Source organism: Acipenser ruthenus, chromosome 3, assembly GCF_902713425.1.
Source record: "Acipenser ruthenus chromosome 3, fAciRut3.2 maternal haplotype, whole genome shotgun sequence".
Taxonomy (NCBI): Eukaryota; Metazoa; Chordata; class Actinopteri; order Acipenseriformes; family Acipenseridae; genus Acipenser; species Acipenser ruthenus.
In genome coordinates this window covers 69,864,889-69,891,667 of record NC_081191.1, presented here as the reverse complement: position 1 = coordinate 69,891,667, position 26,779 = coordinate 69,864,889, and the positions used below count along the sequence as shown (strand labels likewise).

The 26,779-nt window shown below is 36.6% G+C and overlaps 2 protein-coding genes across 3 annotated transcripts in view; both read left to right on the top strand.

Moving 5' to 3' along the window:
- rock1 (Rho-associated, coiled-coil containing protein kinase 1) overlaps positions 1 to 7,995 on the top strand; it is an 85,059-nt gene extending 77,064 nt beyond the window's left edge. The window contains exons 27-33 of the mRNA XM_033993260.3: positions 989 to 1,154; positions 2,399 to 2,469; positions 3,123 to 3,211; positions 3,769 to 3,847; positions 4,111 to 4,369; positions 5,757 to 5,967; positions 6,481 to 7,995. Coding sequence (XP_033849151.1) covers positions 989 to 1,154; positions 2,399 to 2,469; positions 3,123 to 3,211; positions 3,769 to 3,847; positions 4,111 to 4,369; positions 5,757 to 5,967; positions 6,481 to 6,484 — 879 coding nt within the window. The 3' untranslated portion in view covers positions 6,485 to 7,995. The remainder of the gene's footprint in view (positions 1 to 988; positions 1,155 to 2,398; positions 2,470 to 3,122; positions 3,212 to 3,768; positions 3,848 to 4,110; positions 4,370 to 5,756; positions 5,968 to 6,480) is intronic.
- A 3,148-nt stretch (positions 7,996 to 11,143) lies between these two features.
- Positions 11,144 to 26,695, top strand: LOC117435421 (ubiquitin carboxyl-terminal hydrolase 14-like). Of its 2 annotated transcripts, XM_034058553.3 has the most exons (17): positions 11,144 to 11,397; positions 11,538 to 11,708; positions 12,823 to 12,968; positions 13,326 to 13,358; positions 13,615 to 13,719; positions 16,544 to 16,647; positions 17,056 to 17,114; positions 17,545 to 17,675; positions 18,049 to 18,129; positions 20,747 to 20,841; positions 21,204 to 21,318; positions 21,406 to 21,471; positions 21,721 to 21,813; positions 22,169 to 22,297; positions 23,571 to 23,631; positions 24,982 to 25,089; positions 25,564 to 26,695. In XM_034058553.3, the coding sequence occupies exons 2-17, from the start codon at positions 11,693 to 11,695 to the stop codon at positions 25,704 to 25,706; spliced, it is 1,485 nt and encodes a 494-aa protein (XP_033914444.1). In that variant the 5' UTR covers positions 11,144 to 11,397; positions 11,538 to 11,692; the 3' UTR covers positions 25,707 to 26,695. The 2 variants fall into 2 exon arrangements, with proteins under 2 accessions (XP_033914444.1, XP_058871637.1); XM_059015654.1 differs by lacking the exons at positions 11,144 to 11,397; positions 11,538 to 11,708 and adding an exon at positions 12,061 to 12,227.
- Positions 26,696 to 26,779: the final 84 nt, after the last annotated feature.

The window sequence follows — 26,779 nt, the reverse complement described above, 5'->3', positions numbered from 1 at the left end:
TTCTTTGCTAACATAACTCAGAACAAATCACATATTAAATTACTAACAAATACAAAAATGTACAATATTATATAGATATGTGATAACTGGCCAGCATAAGAAAAGCACTAGCTGAACTCGGGCGCTACTTATGAGAACCACGAAGATTGTGGCCGAGACATACGAGCTGTTCAGCAAAGCTCGGCTTAAATGCAATGTCACAGCGCACATGGGTTATTTCAAAGATGCGATACAACAGTATACAACACAGACAATGCAAAAAGCTACACAAAATGTTTCAGTAGCCTATTATTGACCAATTTTGTGCAGAATTTCAACACATTAGTTTTTAATCTGGGAAATTAAGATAAGACGTGTAAATTGCTCCTTAAACTGAAAGAAATGAATGCATAAACTATTACAGCTTTTTAAAATCGAATGTTGATGCCTATCAGCTGTTTCACATTTCCTGACAGTGATCTGCTGTGATCGGAAGAGAAGTTAGAACCAGAAGGTTAATGGCGACTTTAATATATGTGACTGCATAAAAATAATAAAATAATTAAAGTTAATATGTTTCTTTTTTGCCATCACGAATATGTCACTTTTTCTTATGTGAATTAAAAAATGTGCTTTCAATTTATCTTTTGATCATATCAGATCAGTTGCAGGAAAAGTAAAACTGCTGATCGGAGTATCTCGTTTGTCATGCACTGCCATTAGACATCAATATTTGTCTTGGCAAATGAGTAATAATTTACGTGTTAATTTATTTAAATGTAATGGAAACTTTTTAAACCCCGTCCTGTTGTGTCTACATACAGTACAAATACTGTCGAGTCAGGAAACAGTGACAGTAATGTTTTAATCACCATTTTAGTGTTTGGAGCATCTTTCATTTGTAATATGTTTTGTAATTAATTTTCTGTTAAGTGACTAGTCCTTAAGACTGGCTTGTTATTTGAATGTGTTTATTTTCCTTCCTATACCAATTTGTCTGATTCAACAGCAACTGGCAGAGGAAAGCACCTACCGCACAGAGCTTCAAATGCAGTTAGACAGTAAAGAAAGTGACATTGAACAGCTGCAGGAGAAAGTGAACGACCTCCAGCTGAGAATGGACACGTCCAGCGTAGCCAGTCTTCAGCCGGATGAGATTGATGGGAACTTAGCAGGTAATAGAATGACTTCATGATCTGATATGAAACCATTATTCTTTAGAGTTAATTCAGTCTGGTTATTTTCACAAGTTGTTGTGTACATTTTGTCCTGGTCTGTTCAAATATGAAAGCTTTTCTCTGACAGTTTTTCACATCCCACATATTAACCAGACTTTATTAACCAAATGTCAGCGGCAGTGCCGGGTAAAAAGGGTAGGGTTATCTCAGTGTGGTTTTCCTCTTCCTTTTGAGGCTGCTCAGGGGCTGGGTTCTTTTTTTTAAACACTATGAGATTTCAGTTACTTCAAGTGAATGGAATTACTGAATAATGTTATTGAGATCTTCATAATGGGGAAATTCCAAATGTGTTTTTTTTTTCATTGATTTATTGAGCTTGTTCTATCAATCTGTTAAATATCTTTCTTGTCTCTTATTCCTCATGTCTAGTTGGTTCTCCTTGCTCTCCTTATCTTTGTATCTTCTATTCTTTTTCCTCTGTGAGTAACTTGAAGACCTGTGCTCCCTCTGTACCTTTGCCTGTGTATGTGTGGCCGTGTCAGTTGTATGTGGCTCTTTTTTCCGGTTGTTGAGAATGCATCCTACTGTTTGTGGTCTGTTCTGAATGTCTGAAAAACGTTTTCTAAATTTTTTTTTTTATTATTATTTCTTGTATACTTTCTGGGCATGTTAATATATGGTTTAGGAAAAATAACCTAAAAGTATTTACTAAAATAACAAAAAGTAAGCAAAAATAGTGGAATAAAAAGCATGTTTTATAATCTTCCGCAAGAAATATGCGTGAATAATACAGAACATATATTTATTAATCTTGGTAAACACACAATGTGTTGAAATGCTTCCAGATTTTACTCCCCCAAAGCCCCCAAAGTATTTTACTGGCAAACATTATTTTTTAAAACAAATTACCAGGCATATAAGGGAGAAATCTCCATCTGTCAAGAAAAGTTCTTGTGTTATTACAATTGTCAGTGAAGTGAATTCTGAACTTAAACACCATAAAGGAAATATTACTTGTTTTGAAATACTTCCAATATTTTGCATGCTTTCTTAAAATATGTTTTAATTAAATGCTGAGAATGTTATGTCATTTTTTACCTGTTTTGTGGTAATTTTTAAAAGGTTCTTGGTTTGTTTTTCACTTGCTTGTAAACACAGCATGCTTTTAGCGAATGCTTATTCAGGCTGTTGTACAATTCACCCAAGCGTCATACCAACTACGTGCTTTTGTACTTTATCAGACTCGAGGCTGGAAGGATGGCTGTCAATACCCAACAGAACCAATATAAAAAGATATGGTTGGAAGAAACAAGTATGTATTTATTTTAAACAGAGCTGTGAATTTACTTTTTATACACTAGATCTGCAGAAGAAATTAAATGAAAAATAATTTGTTTTTAGACCTGTGGTAATTTGAAATGCAAGTACAGATTAGTTCAAGGGATGTTGTCACCTTGCATGGTTGAGAATTGTGGAAAAATAATAAAGATAATCCCAAACTTTTATTGTTTTGCATGATCCTTTAAAAACTGTAAAACCTCCATTTTAAAGATAAACACTGAATAGAGACAAAAGAGCACATCTTTTGGCTAGATCAGGCAGTATTTATATTAGTAAATGGTAGCGCCCTCAAGTGCACAGCTGTGCATTGCCAGAAGAACAATAGGAAATATTTATCCAAAGTAGCTGTTCACTAGATGGCACTGTGTCTTACTTCTGTTAATCTACTATGGTTGATTTAGCCTATGTAATATCCCTTTTACCAAAAATAAAAAACACAATGTTTGAGCAATTGCAATAACAAACACAGGTAAGGGGCCAGTAAAAAAATAAATTAAGAAAATGTAATTTGAAGCTACTGGCTCTTTTTAAAATGTTGTCCTGATGCTTAATGAAGTGCTCCATTTTACCTTTCATTGTGGTTTTTTTTTTAATAAGATTGTGTATCTTTTTTTTCCCCTTCAGTACGTAGTGGTGAGCAGTAAAAAGATTCTGTTTTACAACGATGAACAAAATAAAGAACAATCAAACCCATCTATGGTACTAGACATAGAGTAAGTAAACTAGGTATCATATGGCTTTCTGTTTGTTTTGTTTATCCATGTTTCTTAATAAATTGTTTGTACCAGCAAATGTGTTTCTGCTGTGCTTTTGATATTGTGAGAACAAAGCATCAGTGAAAACTTCCTGACATTCTCATTACTTACTACAGAGGTCCCCTGTGCTTAAAAACAGCAGTTTCTATGAACGCTTTGTTTGTGTTTCCTGTACTCCACTTGCTATCTATCTGCATTAATCTGGGAAGACAGTTGGAGGCAAACCTAATGCACAAGAAGGGGCAGGTTTAACCAGAAACAAACTTCTGTAGTATGTTTCTTAGTTATCGATATGCTATACGCAATACTTGATTGGGCAGTTAAGGTTTTACATTTGCTTCAGTAAATAATTTAGCATACTAAGGAGATGGCTCAGATATATCTACAGTGCCTGTAGAAAGTCTACACCCCCTTGAACATTTTTCACATTTTGCCAGCAATGAATGATGTGCAAAAAATACCATCTTTTGTCAATATAATGTTTTTTTTTATTTAAACTTGTTTTTTTGATGCAGCAAATTGTTCCATGTGCGGCCAGTCACACAAGGAGATGTATACAGAGCAGAAACTGATGAAATTCCCAGGATATTTCAGGTGTGTGTGTGTGTGAGCATCAAAACACATCATACTGCTGGTTTTATGGAGCCAATAATCGTGGACTGCGAATCTGGACTTTGAAAACAGCCATAGAAAAATTTAAAGATATTCAATAAGATATTTATTTTTTATGCTTGGTTTTTAGGTCTTCGAATTATTTTTAGAAAAAAAGGATGTATAACTGTATAAGGTTGTCAAGGTACAAAGTTTTGAATTTGACTTACCTCTGCTCTGGTATTAACTGAAAATTGTTTTTCCAGATCCTGTACGCCAACGAAGGGGAATGCAGGAAAGAAGCAGATTTGGAATCGGTACCTCTAGGTGATAAAAACTGCTTGGCTCACAAGGGCCATGAGTTTATTCCCACGCTCTACCACTTCCCTACAAACTGTGAGGCCTGTGCCAAGCCCCTCTGGCATGTCTTCAAACCCCCTCCGGCACTGGAGTGCAGGCGCTGCCACGTGAAGTGCCACAAGGATCACTTGGACAGGAAGGAAGACTTGATTGTTCCTTGTAAAGGTACAGCAGGATTGTTGCACTGCTTATGATCAACCTCAGGGCCCCCTTCAGCCAATAAGATTCTGATTTAAGCAATCATTGTCCCACTGGGAGGCTTATTTTTAAGCACCCTAATTCAATGCAGTAAAAAACGCATGAGGGAAAAAAAGTGTTATGTTTTTAGAAATAATACAGCAGGCTTTACCTGACTCTTTCAGGTCTACTGTTTGCAGATGTTATTGCCACTGTATTAATAATTCTTAGACTTCTAAATACAGTGGTACAGACTTGTTAATACAGTGGTACAGATCTTTACTGATCCCTGTGCATTGGAATCTGAGTGTTAGGATCATCCACGTTAGGCAGCATCTGGCAGGTGATATGGTAAGCTAAATTGTCAGCAGTCTTTGCTCTTTAGACTCTTCTAGGACTGATACAATTGTTCTCCATACTATTGAAATTACTTACTTATAAATTAAATATATATATATATATACACAGTGCTCCCTTGCTATAATGCGGGTCTCGGGGGACACACAATATGAGCGTTATAACCAAAGAGCATTATAAACGGGGGAGGGGGTGGGGGGGCGCCGCAGGACCAATAACAAGACACATCTGACTAAAATACAAAATAACTCCCTCTCTATAATGCATATATAGTGAAGCAAAAATGTAACTTTTCATGAAGAAACTATGCATAAAGCACCATTGTAATCAACGCTATATTTTTTACAAAAAAAAAAAAAAAAGGTAACATTCCCACTCGTGGATCATTTTAATTAGCAGATTTTTAACTATAAATAGCCTGGCTAAACGGCAGTCAGAAGTTCAGTTCAAAGCGACAGACAAGCAAACCAAGTGCGAGAAGGAGAGCGGGTCGGGAGAGGGGAAGAGGGAATGGGCTCGCCCCAGGTTCGGCTGCCGGAGCGGGGCTGAAGCAAAGCTGAAGTGTCTCGTCTCCCGGAGAAAGCTGCAGCTCCTCTCGTGGCAAAAAAGTAAATGCATTAGTAAAGATAACCACGTAATAGGCCTAATATTAATTTAGTTATAAAACAAATGCTGAATAAGAAGTCTGTGGTATAAAGTGCCAGCGCAGCTTTTCTTCTGTCCAGTTACTGTATCAAAAGGGAAAGACAGAAACGGAAGTTAGACTGAGAAGTTGTTTACAGCTTGAACAACATCGATACTGTATTTACAATAGAAATATTGCATGAATCACTCGTATTGGGAATTGTGGGACCTGCTGTAGGAGCGTTCTATCCGAGGCGCGTTATAATAGAGAACCTTATAGCGAGGGAGCACTGTGTGTAATTATATATATATATATATATATATATAGTGTGGGTGTGTGTGTACATGTAATTTATTTATTTTTTAATCTATTTGCCATGTTCCTTCCTGACAGTGAACTATGATATTACCACAGCAAGGGATATGTTACTGCTGGCGTTGTCCCAGGACGAACAGAAGAAATGGATTGGTCACCTAGGGAAGAAGATCCCCAAGACCCCACCATCAACATTTGTGCGGGCCTCCCCTCGGACCCTGTCCACTAGATCTGTTGTAGCAAACCAGTCCTTCCGCAAACCTCCTAAAAACACAGCAGGCAAACCAAGGTATCAGAGCAGCGTCTTTCTTACTTAAAAGAATTAAACGGCAGCAGATCTTGATACCGCCGTCCATAATCCTATAAACTTGCTCTATAACAGACCTCTATATTTAGATGCATCGCTGTGTTGATCGTAAAAATACACCTGTTATCTCCTTCACTAACTTTCTCAAAAACTAACTTTCTAACTACCACTAAAATTCTAAATATAAATAAATGGGACCAAAAGCAATTGGATTGTATTTTGTTGTTTACTATTGACCAATATATTATGTTTACAGTCCTTCTAATTGGTTCATATTCTTTTTAAGAATACTTCAGGACTGGCTGTTAAGTCATTAATGCCTGGCTCTGTGTTGATTAGCCTTTATTATGTTTCTATGGTGACGAAGGAAATCAAACAAGTCATAGAGCGCCATCTAGAGCATGGCTAAATGAAAAAATGTTCTGTTGATGAAGTACATATTTTTATTTATTTATTTTTCTAAAGCTGTACGTTTTATTTTGTTTTTTCTTCCAGCTAACTGTGTGCACCGTTGGACTTAAAATTAGTTTTCACAAGAAACTGAGCTTCAGTTACCACAAAAGAGCAGGATAATGGACTCCTCTAACAACACATAATATCATTGGGTACAGTTTTTGGAAGCCCTGCCTCCTCTTCCTTTTCCTTCACAGTTCTGCCCGGAGAGCTGCCAGCCATCACCACGGGTTTGCCTGCATCTAGACTAGATTATCAATCAAAGACATATTAAAGCAGTTCTCTTTCATAGGATTTTAATTTTCTTAATTGCTGCTTTTTTGTTTTTTTGAGGGGAAGTGCCTCTCAGTTGTTGATGCAGTTTGACTTTCTTCATATCAGCAGTTTTATTGGATAGGCTTTTAAATATTTGAATGGGGGAAGGTGGGGGTGCAAGTAAGCAGGAGCTGCTGGAAAACCACGAGAATGCAGCTCTGTGAAGACTCAGACTTTGGGGAGCAGTGCTGTACAAACTTGAACTTTTGTGATGCCTTCACTGTAGGATACTTCCGGCCTTAATGCTATCAACCCATCAGCTTTGAAAAGAAAGTTAACTTTTCTGCAGAATGCTTTAAAATTACTGTATCATGTTTTACTAAAATATGCTTTGTGGGGTGGTGAAGCAGGGGGTGGGGGGGGGGCATGCAGGAGTGAACAGATTATCATTTTAATCTATGCATTTTGTTTTATTTTGTTTTGTGCCAAGCCATACTCATTAGTAGAGTAAAAAGAACCATTGACTGCTAAGTTCTGGGGTGCATCATTTCTGTATTTTATTATTGTTATTATTATTAGTATTGTTTTGTAATGTATTGCCTTACAATGATTTATAATAAGTGGTTGAAAGTAAGTTAACAAAAGAAAATGTAAAAAAAAAACTGCACTGTTGTTTGAAATGTAAATTATTATTAGAACACTGAACAGGAGTAGAATTTGGCCCATTTAGTGCCTTAACATTGGATAACTATTTTACTGCCATATTGTTTTGGAAAAATGAAAAATACATAACAACTTTCATCTGTTTTTTATTTCAGTTTGATTTTATCCAACTTTTACATGCATTTATTTTATTTTCTTTTTTTTTTTGTAGACTTTTGAGTGTTTTCATAAATGCAATACAATCTACCAATAAACTACCTGTTATGAGAGAGTCATAGGAAGCAAAACTAGGAACTGCTGCAGTGGGGTCGAGCTGCAGAAAGCAATTAAATGCAACTCTGTAGTCTTTGTTACACTTACAGTATGTTATTATTTGAGACTCACTCCACTTAAAGTAATTGGGTTGTAAATGTTGTTAACCTCTTGCCAGCCAGTAGGAGATGAAGTGTGTTTTATTTTAATGAACACATCCTAATTTATGATGGCTTCGCAGTTCAGTCATTTATTAAAAAAAAAAAAAAAAAAAAAGCAAAAAAAGCACTGGAAATCTGATTTGTGTCTAGGATGAAATGCATGTTTTTATGGTATTGGAGGACGCACTGATGGATATGTAACAATAAACATATCTTTATCTACCGACTAAGACTTTGTACTGGTTGAATCCGAAATTAATTTCTAAAAGAACTCGCTGATATAACATCATAACCCTTTTGTTAAAGACTAATTAAATGTTCACCTTCCTTGTGACTGTTTGAATATGTTTATTTTCGTTTATATTGGATGGATACACAGACCGAGCCTTGTCACATATTCTAAATCACTGCGCTGCCTCACAGAATTTAAACTAAGTATCGGTAGCCATCTTGCTTACACTCAATTACAGATGTACAGCTGTAACTATGAAACTGAGTGACCAATTACCTGCAAAAATTCCCAAAGTAGTAAGTAGACATGCCAATTTGGATGAAGAACAATTAAATGAACTGGAAAATAGCAAAACAGAAAAAAATACCCCCCCCCCACCCCCCCCCAAAAAAAATCTCTGTCTTTATGCACACTCACCCCAACTTTGTCACTTAAAATAATGTATTTCTAGCGGTTTGTAAACGCTACAGAAAAACACAAAAAGACACTTGTGCACATTATCCACCCCTCTTTGACACAGATCTTGTGTGTGCAGGAAGAAAAAAAAAACTCAGTGCTGTCTCAGCACCGCCCCCTGGTGTATTTTTTCAATGTCAATCAGCACACTCAAAAAGATGATTTACTTTCTTTTACATGTTTTAATTGACTTAAGGTACTCATCTTAGTGTGTAGTTCAGAGTTATACATGGGACTGCTTAATTTGGCGTAAGGATATTTTATAAAAAACACTCATAATATTTTGCCTAAAACATGATTTATGCTTTTTTTCCCTTCAAATCCACTGTTTTACCTGGATTATAAATGCAATAAGGCCCTTTAGGGCGTCCGGATACGTTGAATATAGGGACTTCGTCTCGTGCCTCACAACGACCTGAGGCGTCTGTATATTCGACGTATACGGACGCCCAGTCGGGCCTTATTGCATAAATATAATAACAACCCTTCTATTAATAATTTAACAGTATAAGGGACAGATTTTGATGAAATCTCTAACACTAGGATAAAAAGCAATTGCCATTGATTTTGATAAACGGGAGCAAACTGCCTTTGCCCTGTAATATGACTGGTGACATGTTTTCCGTCTTTGTTAGTGCCAGTGGCCTTATTAACATGGCTTTGCGATTTTGATGACTGCGCAGAGGAGGGCATCTGCGTTTCAGTCGAACCAGGTAAGGGAAGGTCGATCCCATCACGAAAAGTGAGTGTTTCATCAAATGTGCCTTGGGAATAAATCCTCGTATTTTATTTATTGTTAACCGCCTGAAACTGAATTACTCTTAAACCTTTTTTTTTGTGTGCCAAGGTTGACTAGCTGGCTTGATATAATTGTAATTTGCACTAAGCAATGTGTATTGAAGTGACCCCTGGAGGAAGCTTACACAGGTACATGCACTTTCACCGTGGCCCTAAACTGGGATTTGATTAAAATGCAACTAGCTTTAAATTACGTTTTCAAAGTTATTTGTTTACTGTTCCTTACCTTTCGTTGTTCTTATTCCAACTACTGTAACATTGGGCGTTTGTGTGTGTGTGTTAAGGTGCTTTCAACATGAGTTCAGGATATTCTCTTCTCAGACTCGTGTATGGTTGGCTAGATCAGCGAAATTGACTTTATATCTGAAAGCGGCAGCATCATGTTACAGCACTTACAACCAGTGGCACTGGAACATTTTTTATAGTGGGAGTGCTGAAAGCCCTGTATATGATGGAAGCCATGCATTCAGTTGCTATTATGTTAAATATGTTAATGAAACGAATCGACGCCTCTTTATCTACTTAAGTAAAAAATATGTTTAACCATGTCCTTGCTACAATGTTTACAACATGCCTACCATAAAACGTTTAGAGCAAACTAATCAAAAAGTAGGTATACTGTTATGAGCCACTTACTGCAGTTTACAAACATTTACTTAATGTGTTTTTACACTTAATGTGTAAAACAGGTTGGACGTTCTATTTTATTTTCATTAGTCGTTGAAGATAAAAACGATCCGAAAACTTCAAAGGTCTCACGAGATTGCCACCGCGTAATTTATAAAATATTCTGCCACTGTTGTGAAAGTCGGCGTTGATTGATCTATTATCGTTTGTGTTCCAAAGCAGTGCACACACACAGCTCATAAGATTCACACAACTAGCAGGATTTATCATTGCGCCTGTGTATTTCAAGCAAGGAGCTGCTTCTGCTCCGCCAGCACCCCTAGTTCTCGTGGCCCTGATTACAACCTTTTACTGTTTTTTTTTCTCAAGACTTACAAAATGATCAAATTCATATATTTATTTATTTATTTATTTATTTTAATGTTTTGCGTGTTGGGATCCCCAAAAATGAAGGTTAACAAGCACGTCATATCTGTTTAAGGGTATTTTGTCAGCAGGGGTTCTGAGTGGTGTATAAATGGGCAACAAATGCATTTATTCACCAAGCCCTATACCTATTGGAATGTTCTATTGACACAACTAAATTAAAGAACACATGACTTAATATATTTTTTGGGCACAACCATGTCCTGGCATAAAAGATAATTTCTTATACTACCCTAGTGATAAAAAAAAAGAAGATTCCAAACAAGTGTTCCTTGTTCCTCGGCTGTTTTATTTAGCTATTGCATGTTTTTGAGTCATAATTACAACTCTTGCGTGAGTTCCATGTGTAGTTACTTACCACAGTGACACCGACACAAACAAATCCACATATATTTTGTTTACAAAGCTTCTTGCTGTTAAATGCAGATTGGTAGACTCACAAAGTGTGAGTCACGGAAGGGTTAATTTGATCCTGGCAGGTTTGTAGACAGTACATTGTACATTATTACACTCTTACTAGAAGCATTTATTATTTGATAAAATATATCTTTTTTTTTTTTACATTTTGTTTGTTTTTTAAGCAAGCAGATTTATGGCACCATTCATTCTGCATATTTTAGTTTGATTTGATAGTAAAAAAAATACATTCTAGACTAGCCATTTAACTAGAACTGGAGGAACCCATGTAGCTAATAGAAACGTTTTTTTCTATTACTTCACAAACTATTCATTAAAAAAAAAAAAAAAAAAAAAAGCACAACACGGTACCAGTGGTTCAGTCCACTTCATGCGGACTAACTTCAGGACAAGGAAATGCCTTGGAGCTGAACAAAATGAGTCCGAATTGCAGCGTACTAATCAGAAGATCCAGGTCGGTTTAGCTGATCTGACAAAGCGGACCAAGTTAGACTGATCACGGGAAGTAAGCCGTAGACCAGTTATATAGAAAATAGAACCATTATCTTGACGATTTGAAGAAACATTTTCTGTGCGCTGGAGTGCAAATATAATTAGACAACATTATCTAATTGTTTCTTCTGTATTCATTTTTAACATAGACAAGACTTACTGGTATTATCTGACATTAAGGTAAGTTAAATGGAATCCACCGATCATCTACACAATGCGTAGGATGTGAAACATTACACGCTCCTATTATGCTCTGTGTACATGTAATTCAGCCTCAAGTTTATGTCTTATTCTGAATTTACTCCCTCCTCTCTGTGCAGGCAGGATAGCTGCGGCCAGAGACAGTCGATGTCGGTTCTGAGATCTTGCGGCGTCATCGTGAGGAGCTGTTTGAATGAAGCGAGAGGAGACACCTGCAAATCAAAACAAGCAACTCACCTCGCGAATCGACGATTAATAACAACAAAACGAGAAAATGCCCATGTTTACAGGTATGTCGATTGGACCATACATCGCCTGCTCGTTTTGTAGCAACCGCTCCTAGACACATGTTGAAAGGTTCCGGCTAGGCCTCATCATCAGAGATTCCGTACTCTCACAAGAACCGATACTTGCAAACTGCGAGGAAGACATTCGCGTTAGACAACTTTGAAAACAATAATTATTAATCTGGTTGCAAGGAATTAATACAGTTATGTTTATTTTCCACCTTAAAGCGCGTTGCAGCTTCATACGTTTTGGTGTTTTTTTTTGTTTGTTTGTTTTTTTACCATAACTATCGTCCAAATAATAACGTAATATTTGGCTTTTAATTGCATATTCATCATGAACACTACGTTGTGGTTTCGCAACTGTTTATTGTGCTCATATCTATAAAACAAATAGATTATTTGACATTTCGTGTCAGCACTCTTCAACATGTTTAATTAACCTTGTCAAAACCAGAGCTTTGATTTGACATAGCAGAGATATTTTATTATTTCGGTAGAGGCCTTCGTTCTGAATATGTGGTATAGTGAATTACTTTTTTCTCCTGTTTGTTGTTTATGAAATACAGTACAGAATATTAAGATACATTGTATGAGCTGGTGTGTATTGTGTTGTACTATTATGTGATACCATTTTTTAATTTATTCTTACAATGAGGCCCTGTGTTCCAGGTTTGCAGTCCCACTGTTTTACAGTTGTACACAGTGCCCAGCGCCACTGCATATCTGTTTAGAAAATCCTGAGTCACACCTGTGAACATGTAAATATTGACAGGCTAGTCAGCAGGGGGCAATAGTGTAAAGCTACACTACACAGTTATCACAAACTGTATATCCTGGAGTGAAGGAAGTTTAATTTTTCTAAAATAAACAATCCCTTAATCAATTAGGATGCAGGTTGTCTGTTCATTATGTTTACTTTAATGTAGGACTTAAACGTCCAGTAATGACTTTGACATTTGGAACCTTGCTGGATAGTTAAAAGCTCTTCCTGTAAACAACTGTACATAATTAAGGAGGACTGTACTGACTAAGTTGGCCTGTGTCATTTTGCACAGCTTATGTTTTACACCAGAGTGTAAGGCATTTGTGTGATTATTGGTTGTTTTCTTCACAGTAAATGTGAAATGGGGGAAAGAGAAGTTTGATGCGGTGGAGCTGAACACGGAGGAAACCCCAATGGTTTTCAAAGCACAGCTGTTTGCACTGACAGGAGTTCAGCCAGAGAGGCAGAAAGTCATGGTGAAAGGAGAAACACTGAAGGTACAAACCCAGGGCCACACGATTTCTTATAATCCTGAAAAAGCAAAACAACAACAACAAAAAAAACTAAATAATGATGATAAAAGATTGTCTGTTCATTATTTTTGCAAAGTGATGGCGAAGTATACATTTACTAAGAAGCTGGAGATAGGACACTGCATTTAGTAAAATATTACTTCATAATAAACAGCAATGCACATGCTTTGGATAGCAGGAGTGAAAAACAGTAAAAGCATGACTTTTTTGGGGGGTGGGGGTGATTCTCTTGTTACAGCTCACTCTGGCTATATCGGACCATTTGCCTTGTTTCTTATTTTTTGTGTGTTGATGTTTTTTATTTTTTGTTTTGTTTTGTAGGATGAAGAGTGGGGAAAAATCAAAATAAAAAATGTAAGTACGCCATCATGTATAGTCTGGTGCTGAAAAATGATCTGGAAAGAATTCCAGCTGTGACTGTCCTAGGGTAACTAACAAAGTAGTTTGTGATTTATACTAAAAATAGAAAACAAAAGCCAATTTGTTGCAGTGTTGAATGAGTAAAACATAAAAGCTCAGCATTCATTGGTTGTGGTGTTGTGGTGTTCCTTTTAGCTCTTAAGTTGTTAAGCCCTATGCTTACCTTAATGTGTGTGGCTTGCCTCTTCAGGGAATGACTTTGTTAATGATGGGTTCTGCAGAGGCGCTGCCTGAGGAACCTGTAGTTCGTCCAGTCTTTGTTGAAGATATGACAGAAGAACAACTAGCATCAGCTGTAAGTACTGCTAAACACTAGTGACTGAGGGTGGAGGATTAGCTAAATGATGGAGACATTAAACACTGCTATTGAAGATTTTAAAACAAAAGAAGTACCGTAGTCCATTAATGGGTTGGGCAGCAGTGTGGAGTAGTGGTTAGGGCTCTGGACTCTTGACCGGAGGGTTGTGGGTTCAATCCCCAGTAGGGGACACTGCTGTTGTACCCTTGATCAAGGTACTTTACCTAGATTGCTCCAGTAAACACCCAACTGTATAAATGGGTAATTGTATGTAAAATAATGTGATATCTGTATAATGTGAAATAATGTACAATGTGATATCTTGTAACAATTGTAAGTCGCCCTGGATAAGGGCGTCTGCTAAGAAATAAATAATAATAATAATAATAATGACAGGATGTTCATTATTAATGCATCACTAATTGCAAGTAAACTAGGAAGAGATCACTTGTTTAGGGATGTGCTTTTGGTACATTTTTATGAATGTTTAAATGCTTTGCAGTGTCAGCGTTTTAACCATATCTACACACACACACACACTCTTTATATTACATTCCGATACTTACAGCCCTGGTTAAAGCAAATAAACCCTAAATAAGCAAATAACGTTTTAACATCGCAAAGACTTAACTACAAAGTACAAAAAAAAAAAAAAAAAAAAAAAAGACAAAGACAAACATCACCCACTGTACAGCGTTAATGCACAATGGCTACAGGAAAGCGAAAGTGAGTTGTGCTGTTTATATAGCGAAAGTGATGTTTGCTTTTTATTGCCATCAGTAGCTCCATCCACAGTAATTATGAATGTTTTCATTTCAAATGGTGAAGCATTGAACTTGTGTTTTTGTGGTACGGCAATTTTGTTTGGCATAATTATTTACATACCACGGTTTTCTCGACCGGTTCCTCAAAATACTTCCAAACGTGACTTCCTTTGTTTAGAGATGCCATTTTAAATATAGAACAAACTCAGAAAAAATGCTTCTCATTTACGTTATTTAACCTCACCGTGGAATTGATACCATACCACACCTACTACAGGCATGAACACACACAGTGCACCAATGAAGCGCCAGATCGACCAAGAATAAAACCCGCCCCAGTGTCAATCTTTCTGTTGCACCAATTAGAAAAGCTACTTGGAGGCAATTGCCAAACCCCTTCCTTTTTATAATATCCGCCCTTACTGTGGCACTAGAGCAGTCTGATACGCGACTACTGATGATAAATTACTAAAATGAATGCATAGAAAAATATGCGTTTGGTTACACTTGTCACGTGACTGGTTATATGCCTAGCATATTATTAAACATTTAACCACTTCTTTAGAGTTTATATGTTGAAACATTTAAAATTCCCTTGCCTACTCTTGTTAATTGTGTATTCAATTTTACAAACTAGCTTTGCTTTCTTGTAACTACAGTGCGGAGCCTACACATTACGAACTGACCCCCAATGCTAGACACCATGTTCTGGCAGTAGTTAAAACTGCTGCTACTTATTTTATATATTTATTGCATTTATATAGCGCTTTTTATACAAAAGTATCGCAAAGCACTGTACAGTACATAGCAAAAAAAAAAAAAAAAGAACAAACCACAAAACATTTGTATAGCATGTCACACATGCAATTGCCACAGTTAAAGTTACATTAAAACCCACTAAGATAAGAAAGCATTTTATAAAATCCTGTGATCTCAGAGTGTGGTTTGGAAGATACAGGGTCAGTAACTCCTGCAAATAACTAGGTGCTAATCTATTCAGGGCCTTGTAAGTTAACAGCAAAATCTTAAAATCAATTCTATACTGCACAGGGAGCCAATGAAAAGAGGCCAAAACGGGTAATATGTTAACTTTTCCTGGTTTTAGTCAGAATTGTAGCGGCGGTATTCTGAACAAGCTGCAAGCGGGATACCACACGTTTTGGGACACCAGGAAAAAAGTGCATTACAATAATCAATTCTAGATGAAACAAAGGCATGCATTAGTCTCACGGTATCAGATACGGAAATAATTGGTCTAAGTTTGGCTATATTTCTCAAATGGTAAAAAGATACTTTAGTAACTTCCCTAATATGAGTCTCAAATGATAGATCAGAATAAAAGACCCCCAAACTCTTAATTTCTAGTTTAAGTTTTGATGAGAGACTGCAAGGTTCGAGCTCATGTAATCCCACATTTCCTTTGTTGGTTCTGTGATCCCACCAGCATAACCTCTGTTTTATCAGAATTCCTGGTTTTAGGGATAAATATAGCTGGGTATCATCAGCATAGCAATGGAAGTTCACCCCGTGTCTGCGGATAATGTCACCTAACTGTAGCATATAAAATGAAAACAGCAAGGGACCTAGAATGGAGCCCTGTGGAACACCAAAGATAATGTACAATGGTTTTAGCTGTTGTACATTATCTTAGTGGAATATCACTTTTAAAACTGAATTCACTTTTTACCCTCCTGGCTGGCAGTAGATAATTATTGAGTTTTTGTTGTCCAACAAAGGGGAACACTGTAAAATATATACAGTAATGTGTTAGTATGTTAAGGCAACATGCCTTTAAGACTTTCTGTCACCTAGATAGACTGTTGACATGATGTGATATGTGTGAATAACTGATGATCAGTGCCTATATATTTTCATATTCACCACACCCAACTCACTGTGTACACTGACTGCCCATCTAAGGCAGCAAGGCCATTATGTACAGAATCTCTTAAGCTAATGCAGTCGGAGGCATCTTATGATCTGGTACATTGCTGGGGCTGTGTTGAGTTTGTGTTGTGATTTCAAACTAAGTAATCAAACTCTTGATTTGCTGGCAGATGGAAATGCCCAGTGGACTGACAAACCTGGGCAATACTTGCTACATGAACGCTACTGTTCAGTGTCTGCGCTCTGTGCCAGAACTCAAAGAAGCCCTGAAGAGGTATGGTTTTCTTCACTAAAGGTGTATAGAGAAAGAGAGAACTGCACATTCAATTGTGCTCCAAACTATATTTAATTCATAAAAACATGTCGCCAACGTTTCGACACAGAAGTGCCTTCATCAGGGTGCACTAAAAGAACGGAATTTTGGGTCAACTTTTTCAATTAGCAGTGCATGCTTTTTATTCCAAGGTCATCATTTTAGAGAGATGTGAGTGTTGTAAATGATAACATGTTTTAGGGGAATCGTAAGGAACGCTTGTTTATGATTTACCTTGGGTGCTTTCCATTAGACGACAAAAACATGTTATAGCAAATGTGCAAAACATATAGGTGCTAAACTGTATTTAAGACTTACATTTAGTTTGATTGTGATTAACCACTACTGGTGTCCTTCTATTCTTTCCAGGTATTCAGGTGCCTTGAGAGGTTCAGGTGCAAATGCTTCTTCTCAGTATATCACAGCAGGTCAGTATGGGGAAGATTTTGTATTTACTGCACTTTATTATAGATTCCCCAGTTCTTACCATAATGACAAAACCATTAAATAACACTTTATTATCATCATATTCGCCCTGGATAAGGGCGTCTGCTGAGAAATAAATAATAATAATAATATTGCTAAGTATAGACAAATTCAGATTGTCCAATGGCAATAACAAATCTGACTCCTGATAGCAGATACTTGTAATTTGGAAGAGATCAGTTATTTCCATTGCGCTGTGGTGTTTGTTGGGTAGATTTGTTCATCACAATAATTTCCATTGATTCAAAGGGGAAAATACATTGGGCAAACCTTTGCATAAAAAACAGAACTTTGGTATAGTGTTATAAAAAATAAACATACTAGACATATTGCACAGTTTTAAGCCCCTTGCTCTTTCTGTTTTTTGTTCAGCTCTTCGTGACTTGTATGACTCCATGGATAAAACATCCTCTAGTATACCGCCTATCATCCTCCTGCAGTTCCTGCACATGGCCTTCCCTCAGTTTGCAGAGAAAGGAGAGCAAGGACAGTATCTTCAGCAGGTGAGCCGAGTCTCTCCGACTGAAAGACTAGGACTTCAGTTACTGCTCTTGTTTCACGGTGTGATTGGACACAAGTTATTAATTCAGTTGTCTAGGAGTGTATAGAAAACTACTGTATGAATTTAAACATTCCCTTATGTATTAACAAAAAATGGTTATTTGCATTTGTAGCTGAAAGAATAAGTATACTCAGTAAAATCTAAATGTATTCAAATAATTGCCTTTAGCTGTAAATTGTTTGACAATAATGGTAAACTATCACTGATTGTGGGGCCCCCTCTTGTGCCTGTTTGTAAACTTGTGTCTTCTCTTTCGTTTATATATTTGTGCCTTTCTTTGGTATTTTATTGCTTTGTGTTTCTTCTGCTTACAGGATGCCAATGAGTGCTGGGTTCAGATGATGAGAGTATTGCAACAAAAGCTGGAACCATTGGAGGGCGAGGCTCCTATGGAGGTATCAGATTTTTCAAGGCTTTTGTGTTTGACTTGACATGAGTTAAAGGTAGTGTTGGGCAACGATATGAAAATCGTATATGATGTCGTGCATGTAGATGTCGTGCATGTATTTCGATATCGATAATATCGAAGTCTTCCAAAACACAGAAAAATACAATAACATAATTGCAATATCAAACATATATAGACAGTACTACAGATATTTACATTTGAAAAGCAATAGCTTACATTAACTTAGTGGTGCTTTGCTTCACAATATCCATGGCGAAAAAACAAGGTCTTGTTATATTGTTTCACTATTGCGGACTTTCTAGCCAATCCAGAAGTAATTGAATCTTCAGCTGCTCTGCGTGTAAATGCTGACTCACGACACCTCTAAAAATATTAAATACGTTATCATGCCGAATTTTGCATTATTTTGAGATATGGTTTGATATTTTAAAAGTACATCTAATTTATAATACTGGAAGTTCACATTTTAAAAATACATTAATAATAGCGTAAGTAATCACACGGACAAAATGCAATAAACCGCTGACGCATGCGCATATCTCAAATTAATGCAAAACGGATGCCAATACTACTTAATGCAGCCTGCAAATAGCATTTGGTACCTAAATGTTAATCAGTGGAATAAAATGGTTAAATAATACTTTAGTATGTGGTGTTTGCCTATGAGCCTGACAATGATTGATATGTATAGGGTTTGTTGTATCTTAATATAAAATAAACTTGACTATACTATGTTTGTATTTTTAGCAGTATTAGCAATAAAAACTGTCTCTGCGAGCGTACATGATTTTTTTTTTTTAATTCTACGATCTTGCGATATGGAAATAGTTTTTGATGTCATATCAGAATATCGATATTGGTGCCGATCACTAGTTACAGGTGTCTATTCAGCAATCACTGATGTCTAAAAGACTGGTGTTGACGAATTCTGAGTTAGTGAGGGACTCCAAAATGGCAGACAGTCTGCAGTGTAGTATCTGTTGAAGTGCACCAGATGTGTTCCTGTTGAAATACTGTTTTTATAGGAGATATATATATAGCTATTGACACATTTGTGACAGTTGGTGAGCTTTGTATTTTTATTTTTTTTTTTACCATAAAAAAAAAAAAAAACTGAAAAAAATAAGGCACAATTTGATTAAGGCGGTTGTTTTTACATCACGTACCCCATTGGTGCTTGCAGACGGCTGTCTTGGCAAGTTGGTATTTCATTGGTCCACAAACAAGTACTGTGAATTAAACAGTTATGGTGCAGTTCTACAGTTCACATTGCAGAAAATGGTGAAAATAATGGAACGGAAGGAAGGTGCTGGCGAAAAATTAAGATACATATACGGAGGTGGGGGGTTTGATCGCGGACATTGTTGATGAAGCCTGTAGACCCCCACTCTCCTGGAATAATCCATACATTAGGCACGTATAGCTCACCTTCAAACCGTGAGCACCGTCTCTGCCTTCATTATAAATGCTTTACTGTTAAAAATATACTGACGGTACGCTTGCGTCTTGTACAACAATAACTAAGTCTGCATTTTTTTATTGGTCCACATTTGTACCTGCATACTAGTTATGTGAACCCCTGATTATGGATCAAGAGGGTACAAGGCGTTGGAAAGCCATATTCTCTGCAGAAAACTTGTAGGCATAATAAATACTTGCCGCAGTAACTACAGCCTGTCGTCTGCATTTTCTTTGTGATCTGATGTTGGAGACAAACATGGTGATCCAGTGAATGTAGCATCAAGTCTGTTCTGCTGCACACAACTCGGCTATCCTATTGTTGTCTTCAGACATTTTAAAAAAATTCCAAACACTGCTCTTTTGAGACGTATTTACTGCAGGTTGATCGCATGTTACTCAGGTTGCGTTCTCGTACCCCAGAGCTTGCTGCGCCGGCTGCTCATGGCTGCTGTCTGTGTGACGTCACACGCATCTTCTAGAGAAACGCCTTCTCCAAACCTTGCAGCGCAGCACACAATTTGAAACGTGCTATGTTTACATTTGTCTGGATTATCTACCTATATAGAGTCAGTTTGATGAAATTGATTACCATTAACATTATTGTAACATTATACATCTTATCACGGATTTAGTACATTGTTTAAATTATTATTATTTTTTTTTTAATATAGCATTGACAAGGCTGTTCATGGCTTCATTGTATAATGATAAGATGCCGTTCACCTCCGCTAACAAGGGGACAGTAGTTTTAGTGTTTATTTGCATTACGATTAGCAGGTCGCTCGTGATCTCTGCGTCGTCTCTTTGGTTTACCCGAATGTAGATATATATAAAATAAATACATTCGGGAAGACAGATATGGGAGCTTTAGGCACAGTATTTAGATTTACAGTGGAAACACGTTAAAATTGCAGTGGGAATGGTTATACTGGATACTGTATTTTCAACAATTGTGGAACCCACAAAAAGGACTGTGTACTGACGCTAAGCCCTTTATGTCACAAGCAAGACAGTTTTTATTATTTTATTTTATTTTTTTAGTGTGAATGACTTCAACCCTGTTTTTTGGTTTTTAATGGAGGAAGTTTACAGACATGATTCAGATGCACGTTCCTAACAAACTCGTGTTTTTTTTCTTTCAGACTGATTCTGGGACAGCAGCAGAAAGCGGGGCAGCAGCTGCTCCAACCAAAAAGCACTTTATAGACCAGTTCTTTGGTGTGGAGTTTGAAACAACGTATCCTTTCCCTCCTGAATAGAATTACAGTAAACCACCATAATCTGACAACTGTTTTTTTTATGCCGTCCAGTTTCTAACCACTTTTATCAAAGCGAGACAAAAGAAGTCAGTGGCTGAGGTGTTTGAACCCAGGATCTAAGTGCTAATATCTTAAGCTTACAGTGTTCAGCCCTGCCTAGGATACATACACTTTAGGTAAGGAACTGATTTGTAAGTCTGGATATCTCCAGTGAGGGTTCTGTTGGACTTTTTTTTTCACCAAATATTTTTATTCAGCTGTTTGTAAAGTGTAAACATGTAGGTGAAATGATTAGTTTGAGTGAGAATACCGAGTTTCTCCTTAACCCTCCACTGTTTAGTATGAAGTGCGCAGAAGCTGAGGACGAAGAGCCAACGAAAGGGAAGGAGAACCAGCTTCAGCTCAGCTGCTTCATTAACCAGGAGGTCAAATACCTCGTCACAGGACTCAAATTGGTTAGCACTGCTCAAATACCTGTTCCTCGCTCTATATTTACGCATACAACAGTTTGAAAAACTGACAACTCTGTGTTCTGCTTCCAGCGTCTACAGGAAGAAATCACCAAACTGTCTCCCTCCTTGCAACGAAATGCTTTGTACATAAAATCTGTAAGTACAGGATTGATTTCACGGAAACACATATTCAGTCCAGTCATTTACATATCATGTTAGCATTCAATGGCTTGAAAGAGATAGATGTGAAAATCTAGTAAACTAAAGAGTTTGCTGTAGTGTTCTTTTGTATCAGTAAGTTTGAAGACTGTTGTTGCCGATAGCCACAGCTCATTAGAAACCATACCTGAAGTTGTGGTGATCCCTGTCACTTTATTCAATTACTGTTCTTAATCTGATTTGCAGTCCAGAATCAGCCGTCTACCCGCCTACATGACTGTTCAGATGGTTCGATTCTTTTACAAAGAGAAGGAGTCTGTGAATGCCAAGGTTCTCAAGGTCAGTGAGATGTTATACTAGCCAGAAAGATGAAATAAAATACTGTATGATAGATTTGCGTAATAATTTCTCGTATTTTATGTAAGCTCATTAGCTTTGTTAATACTTGTTAGATATAATTAATTCTGTCAATACAATAATGTTTTAATTTCCGTAAAACATTGGTTTGTTTTATGGCATGCATTTGTTGCCTTAAGAATCATCCTTAGACATTATACCTTAAGAGCCATCGCTATAGATTCCTGCAATGCTTTTTTTAATTTTTTTGCAATGAATGAGAAATATCACATTGTCCCAACAGTTTCTGTGAGTTTTCCTGTTTAACTGAACTTCATCTTACTGTTTTTGTTCCCAGGATGTGAAATTCCCCTTAATGCTTGATGTTTATGAGCTCTGTACTACAGAGCTGCAGGAGAAAATGGTGTCCATCCGATCAAAGTTCAAGGAGGTAGAAGATAACAAACTCAACACGCAGCAGCAAAAGGCGAGTGTGGCCCAGGAGTTTATTGAAAAGTGCATAGTTTACAGTTACATGATAATAATAACCTTTTATGGTTCTTCATCCCAATAGAAATTATAATGTATTTTTATCTGTTGATCTTGTATTCAGTGTCTGTCATAAAGCATCCCCGTGATTTGAGATAGTGACTTCATATTTACAGGACTATGTAAACCCTGAATGCAAAATGTGTTGCTGACCATGATATTGACCACTGAACTGATAAGACAGTCATATTGAGGTCATGTGACTTTGATGTTTCAGCTGCACAGAGACGGGTCACTTTGGGTTGGTACTGTCTGTTTGGTACACAGCTGTATTCCTATTTATAGTTTTCTAAGGCATTATGTCTTCACAGTGCCCAGTTGTTAATTTAAGTATGTCAGCAGTATACACCCCCTGCCACTGCTGTAAAATGCAAAATTAGAGCTATCATTAGCTGTAAAAGTTGATGACATACCAACGGTATTAAAGAATAGTGTACAACAAGAATTAGCAATGAAATGTTTAATGATAGTCTAAACAATTCTCCAAATTAATGCAAATATGTGACATACAGATGGATGGATGTACGGACAGACACTGCCATATAGCCCCGGGATCTGATATTTTCAATAGCTTGTGCCAAGTTATTACCCTGTTTCCACTGCCAGCTGTGGCCAGCCCCAGTCCTAAAAGGGAGTTTCCATTGCTGGCTACATCGGCCCAGGCTGGCAGCGGCCACTTTTTCTGGCCTGGTTGCTATATCGTACCTGATGTGGCCAGACCTGGTCACAAAGGAACTACGTCCTCACGTAGCAGGGAGGTGTGTGCTGGGTAAGAAGCTGGCAGGGGAACAGAGCTACATGTTTCAAGCTTTTTTCACTACTGCAATGGCTGTCAGGAAGAGTTTGGCCAAAAAAGATAATTGTGGTGGCATGTGGGATGAAGGAAGAAACGGAAATTCTTTTAACAATCTGGGCTGACTCTGAAATCCACCAACAGTTAATGGACAAAAATGTATGGATGTATACAATCATATGTAGAGCGACAAACTTTCTTTTAATTGCAGCATCCATTGTTCTTTTTTTTCTGAACGTAGTACTGCTACGCGTTTCTTTAAAATACAGAATCATACTATCGTCCAGGCTATAGAGCGCATCCTGCACTCTAGCGAGTGCTTTTACTGGATGCGCCACTCGGGAGCCCCCGGCTGTTTTTTAAGGGGTTTAACTTGGTGATGCCGTGCTCTGTGCTGACTGCACTTTTGACTTTACAGGTGGATACGAAAAGTGGAACTCCAAAAGAAGTGAAATATGAGCCATTTTCCTTTCCCAATGGTGAGTATGCAGTGTGAAATGAAATTGTAACATTATTTAAATTGTTGTTTTTTTTTTTTACTGGGATAACTTCCTCACAACATGAAACACAAGTGGAGAAATACAAATTGAGAGATTTACAAAACATACCAGTTAGAATCCAAAGTTTACAATTAAATATTCAGTATTTCTGATTTTGATGTTTGAAATTTAGATCAGATGTTGCATGCGTGTGAGTTTCTTTTTTTATATATATATATTTTTGCTAAAATTAGCAAAAGTAATGATTAGTCATTATAGGGTGAATATAGTGCTGGTTGGTTTGAGAGGGCGAAACTGAAATAATAAATTGTTCAATTATTGTGATTTTAAAGAAAAACTTATTTTTAGACAAACGGTATTAATCAGTGATTTAATATTTAAAAGATGTTACTGCATTGCTTACATGTGCGCATTTTATTTTATTTGTTATGCTTAGAGATTTGTTTAGTCCTCAGCTTGAATGCTGACCAAACAAAGCTTGAAGAAGAAAGTACACCTGTCCTTGCATCCCTATAACTAATGTTGACAGATTTTAGATTGTGGTGTTTGTGTCTATATAGGGACTAATTATCGGATTTAACAGATAAAAACCAATAAAACACCCCAGATACAAAAAAAATGAAATCGGTGTATATCCAGTAAACACCAGAAAAACACGTTGAATTGACCCCTTTCCCTGTGGGGAAAAAAATACAAAATAAAATCTTTCCCAGTGGAGTTGGGCAATGTCTGTCCTTCCTTGTATCTCACATTGATTTGTTCTGAATAATTTAAACCCACCCCAACTACTGAGTGGCAGCAAATACCTACATTTCTATTGGAGGGATTGTAACACGCTTGCAAGATTTAAAACTAGGTTACAATTATAAATGGAGACTTGTTCTTGCTTGTGAGATTTAAAGCTTTATTACAGTTCGAGAGAGAGTATTTACACGCTCGTGGAATTTAAAACAGAATTGCAAATTGTGGTGAAATGTAAAAAAATGTTGATGCACAAAAACCTCAGAAGAATATGACAGTGACCATAAGGATTTCGAGACAGCAAAAGAAAGAAGGTGCAATTGAAGTGTGCAAGTACTGTCGAGTTACTATACATAGTGTGACAGAAAAAAATGCTGAAGAATTTTGGAAACTAACCAAAAACAATAATTTCATACAATGTATAAAAAATAAAAGACCCAATTTTTCCTAAAAACTTGAAAATAGCTAAAAATAAACACTGAAAAATGAAATTAATAAAAACTGAAAAATGAAATTAATAAAAACCGAAAAACAGAAGCCCTATGTATATATGTAATGGCACTTTGGGTTGACCTCTGTCATTTGCAGATACTGGCTCCAACAACAGCGGATATTATGACCTGCAGGCCGTCCTAACACATCAAGGACGATCTAGTTCATCAGGTCATTATGTGTCCTGGGTTAAGAGGAAAGCAGGTAACTAGGTTCTCTTTCCTAGTGCTTCAACAGGAAAAGTAATGAATTGTGTAGTGCAGACTACAGTAAAGAAAAGAAAATCCATTACTGAGTGTGAATCATTTGGTTCTTGTATTCTATAACAATAGAATGATAAACTGCAGGCAGTTGGACACAGTGGGTTGACAGCATTTCAGTAATTATCAAAGTGTTTGAGTAAATGCTCTATAGAAAATTGTTATCCTTGTTTTTTTAATATGCCTCAAAAATACATGATTTAAAAAATAATTAAATGCTGTTTTTGTCTGAAGAGGCAGTTTTTATGACTCAAATTTATATTTGAGACTTTCCATTTTGCTGGCAGCGGTGATAGAAATGGCAACATTTCTGTCAATGTGGTATTGGTTGATCAGTTGAGATGAAAATCTGAGATGTATCTGTGTAAAAAGATATTTTTAAAATAATTTCCCTATCTGCTGTCTGTTTGTTTCATAGATGAGTGGATCAAGTTTGACGATGATAAAGTCAGTGTTGTGTCCCCTGAAGACATCTTGAAGTTGTCAGGTGGTGGAGACTGGCACATAGCATACGTCCTGTTGTATGGACCTCGCCGGCTAGAAATACCTGAAAAGCAATAATAATTAGTAAAATAAAAAATGCCATTTCCAAGCACTGTCTGCGTAGATGTGCAATAAATATTTGTGTCTTAAAAACTCTTGACCTTAAAACTTGTTTTGTAATTGGATTTCTATACATCTAAAATCTTGCACATCCCTTTGTGTCATTAAAGAGAAAAGACCTCATAGTTTTAACTGGCCTCTCCTTTGAACTGAATAAAATGGAACATAGTAACTCTTAACAATTGCCTGCCTAGAGTATACATTTTATATACAGTATTTAAAAGCTTTTGACCAATTTTCTTGTCATACAAAGATGGTCATATTCATAAGTTGGTGGCAACATAGTATTTTCCCTAACAAATATATTCATTACAAATATATTTGTAGATATTTTTTTGTTTGTTTTGTTTTAAACCTATATCACCCGAGATTGGTAAATGGAGACTTATGCAACATTTAATTTGCATTAATTCTGTGTTATAGGGAAATAGTGCAAAGGAGCATGTGCTTTGATTTGGTTTCATATATACGGTATGAACAGAACAAATTTACATACTAGCAAAACATTCCCCTACTTCACATGTACAGTAATGTGCCATTCACATTTATATATCCTAGGAACTTTGGACAAAGTATTTCCATATTAAAAGTACAGCTGTTTAAAATAAATAAATCATTTACTATGACTTGAAGTACAGATGGTGTATTCTGTAAAAACAGTTTTGTTATACAGAAAAATAAATATTTATTGCACTCCTATGTTTCACATTAACTTGTCTTTACTGTTGCATGGGTTCCATTCTACAATATGTATAATTCCTCGCCTTCCTCATTCTGGGTAGGGAGGCAGAAGGAAAATTGTTGCCTCACTTGTAACTGAGTGCTGCTGCCCAAAGTCTAAACAACCATATTGCCACAATCAAGTGTAAACACAGCTCATCTAGTTTTTTTTTTGTCATAAATTATTGATGCTGGCAGGAAAAAATAAATAAATGTGTTTAATGGAATTTTGTGTGATATGTTTATTATTAATATTATTTATTTCTTAGCAGACGCCCTTATCCAGGGCGACTTACAATTGTTACAAGATA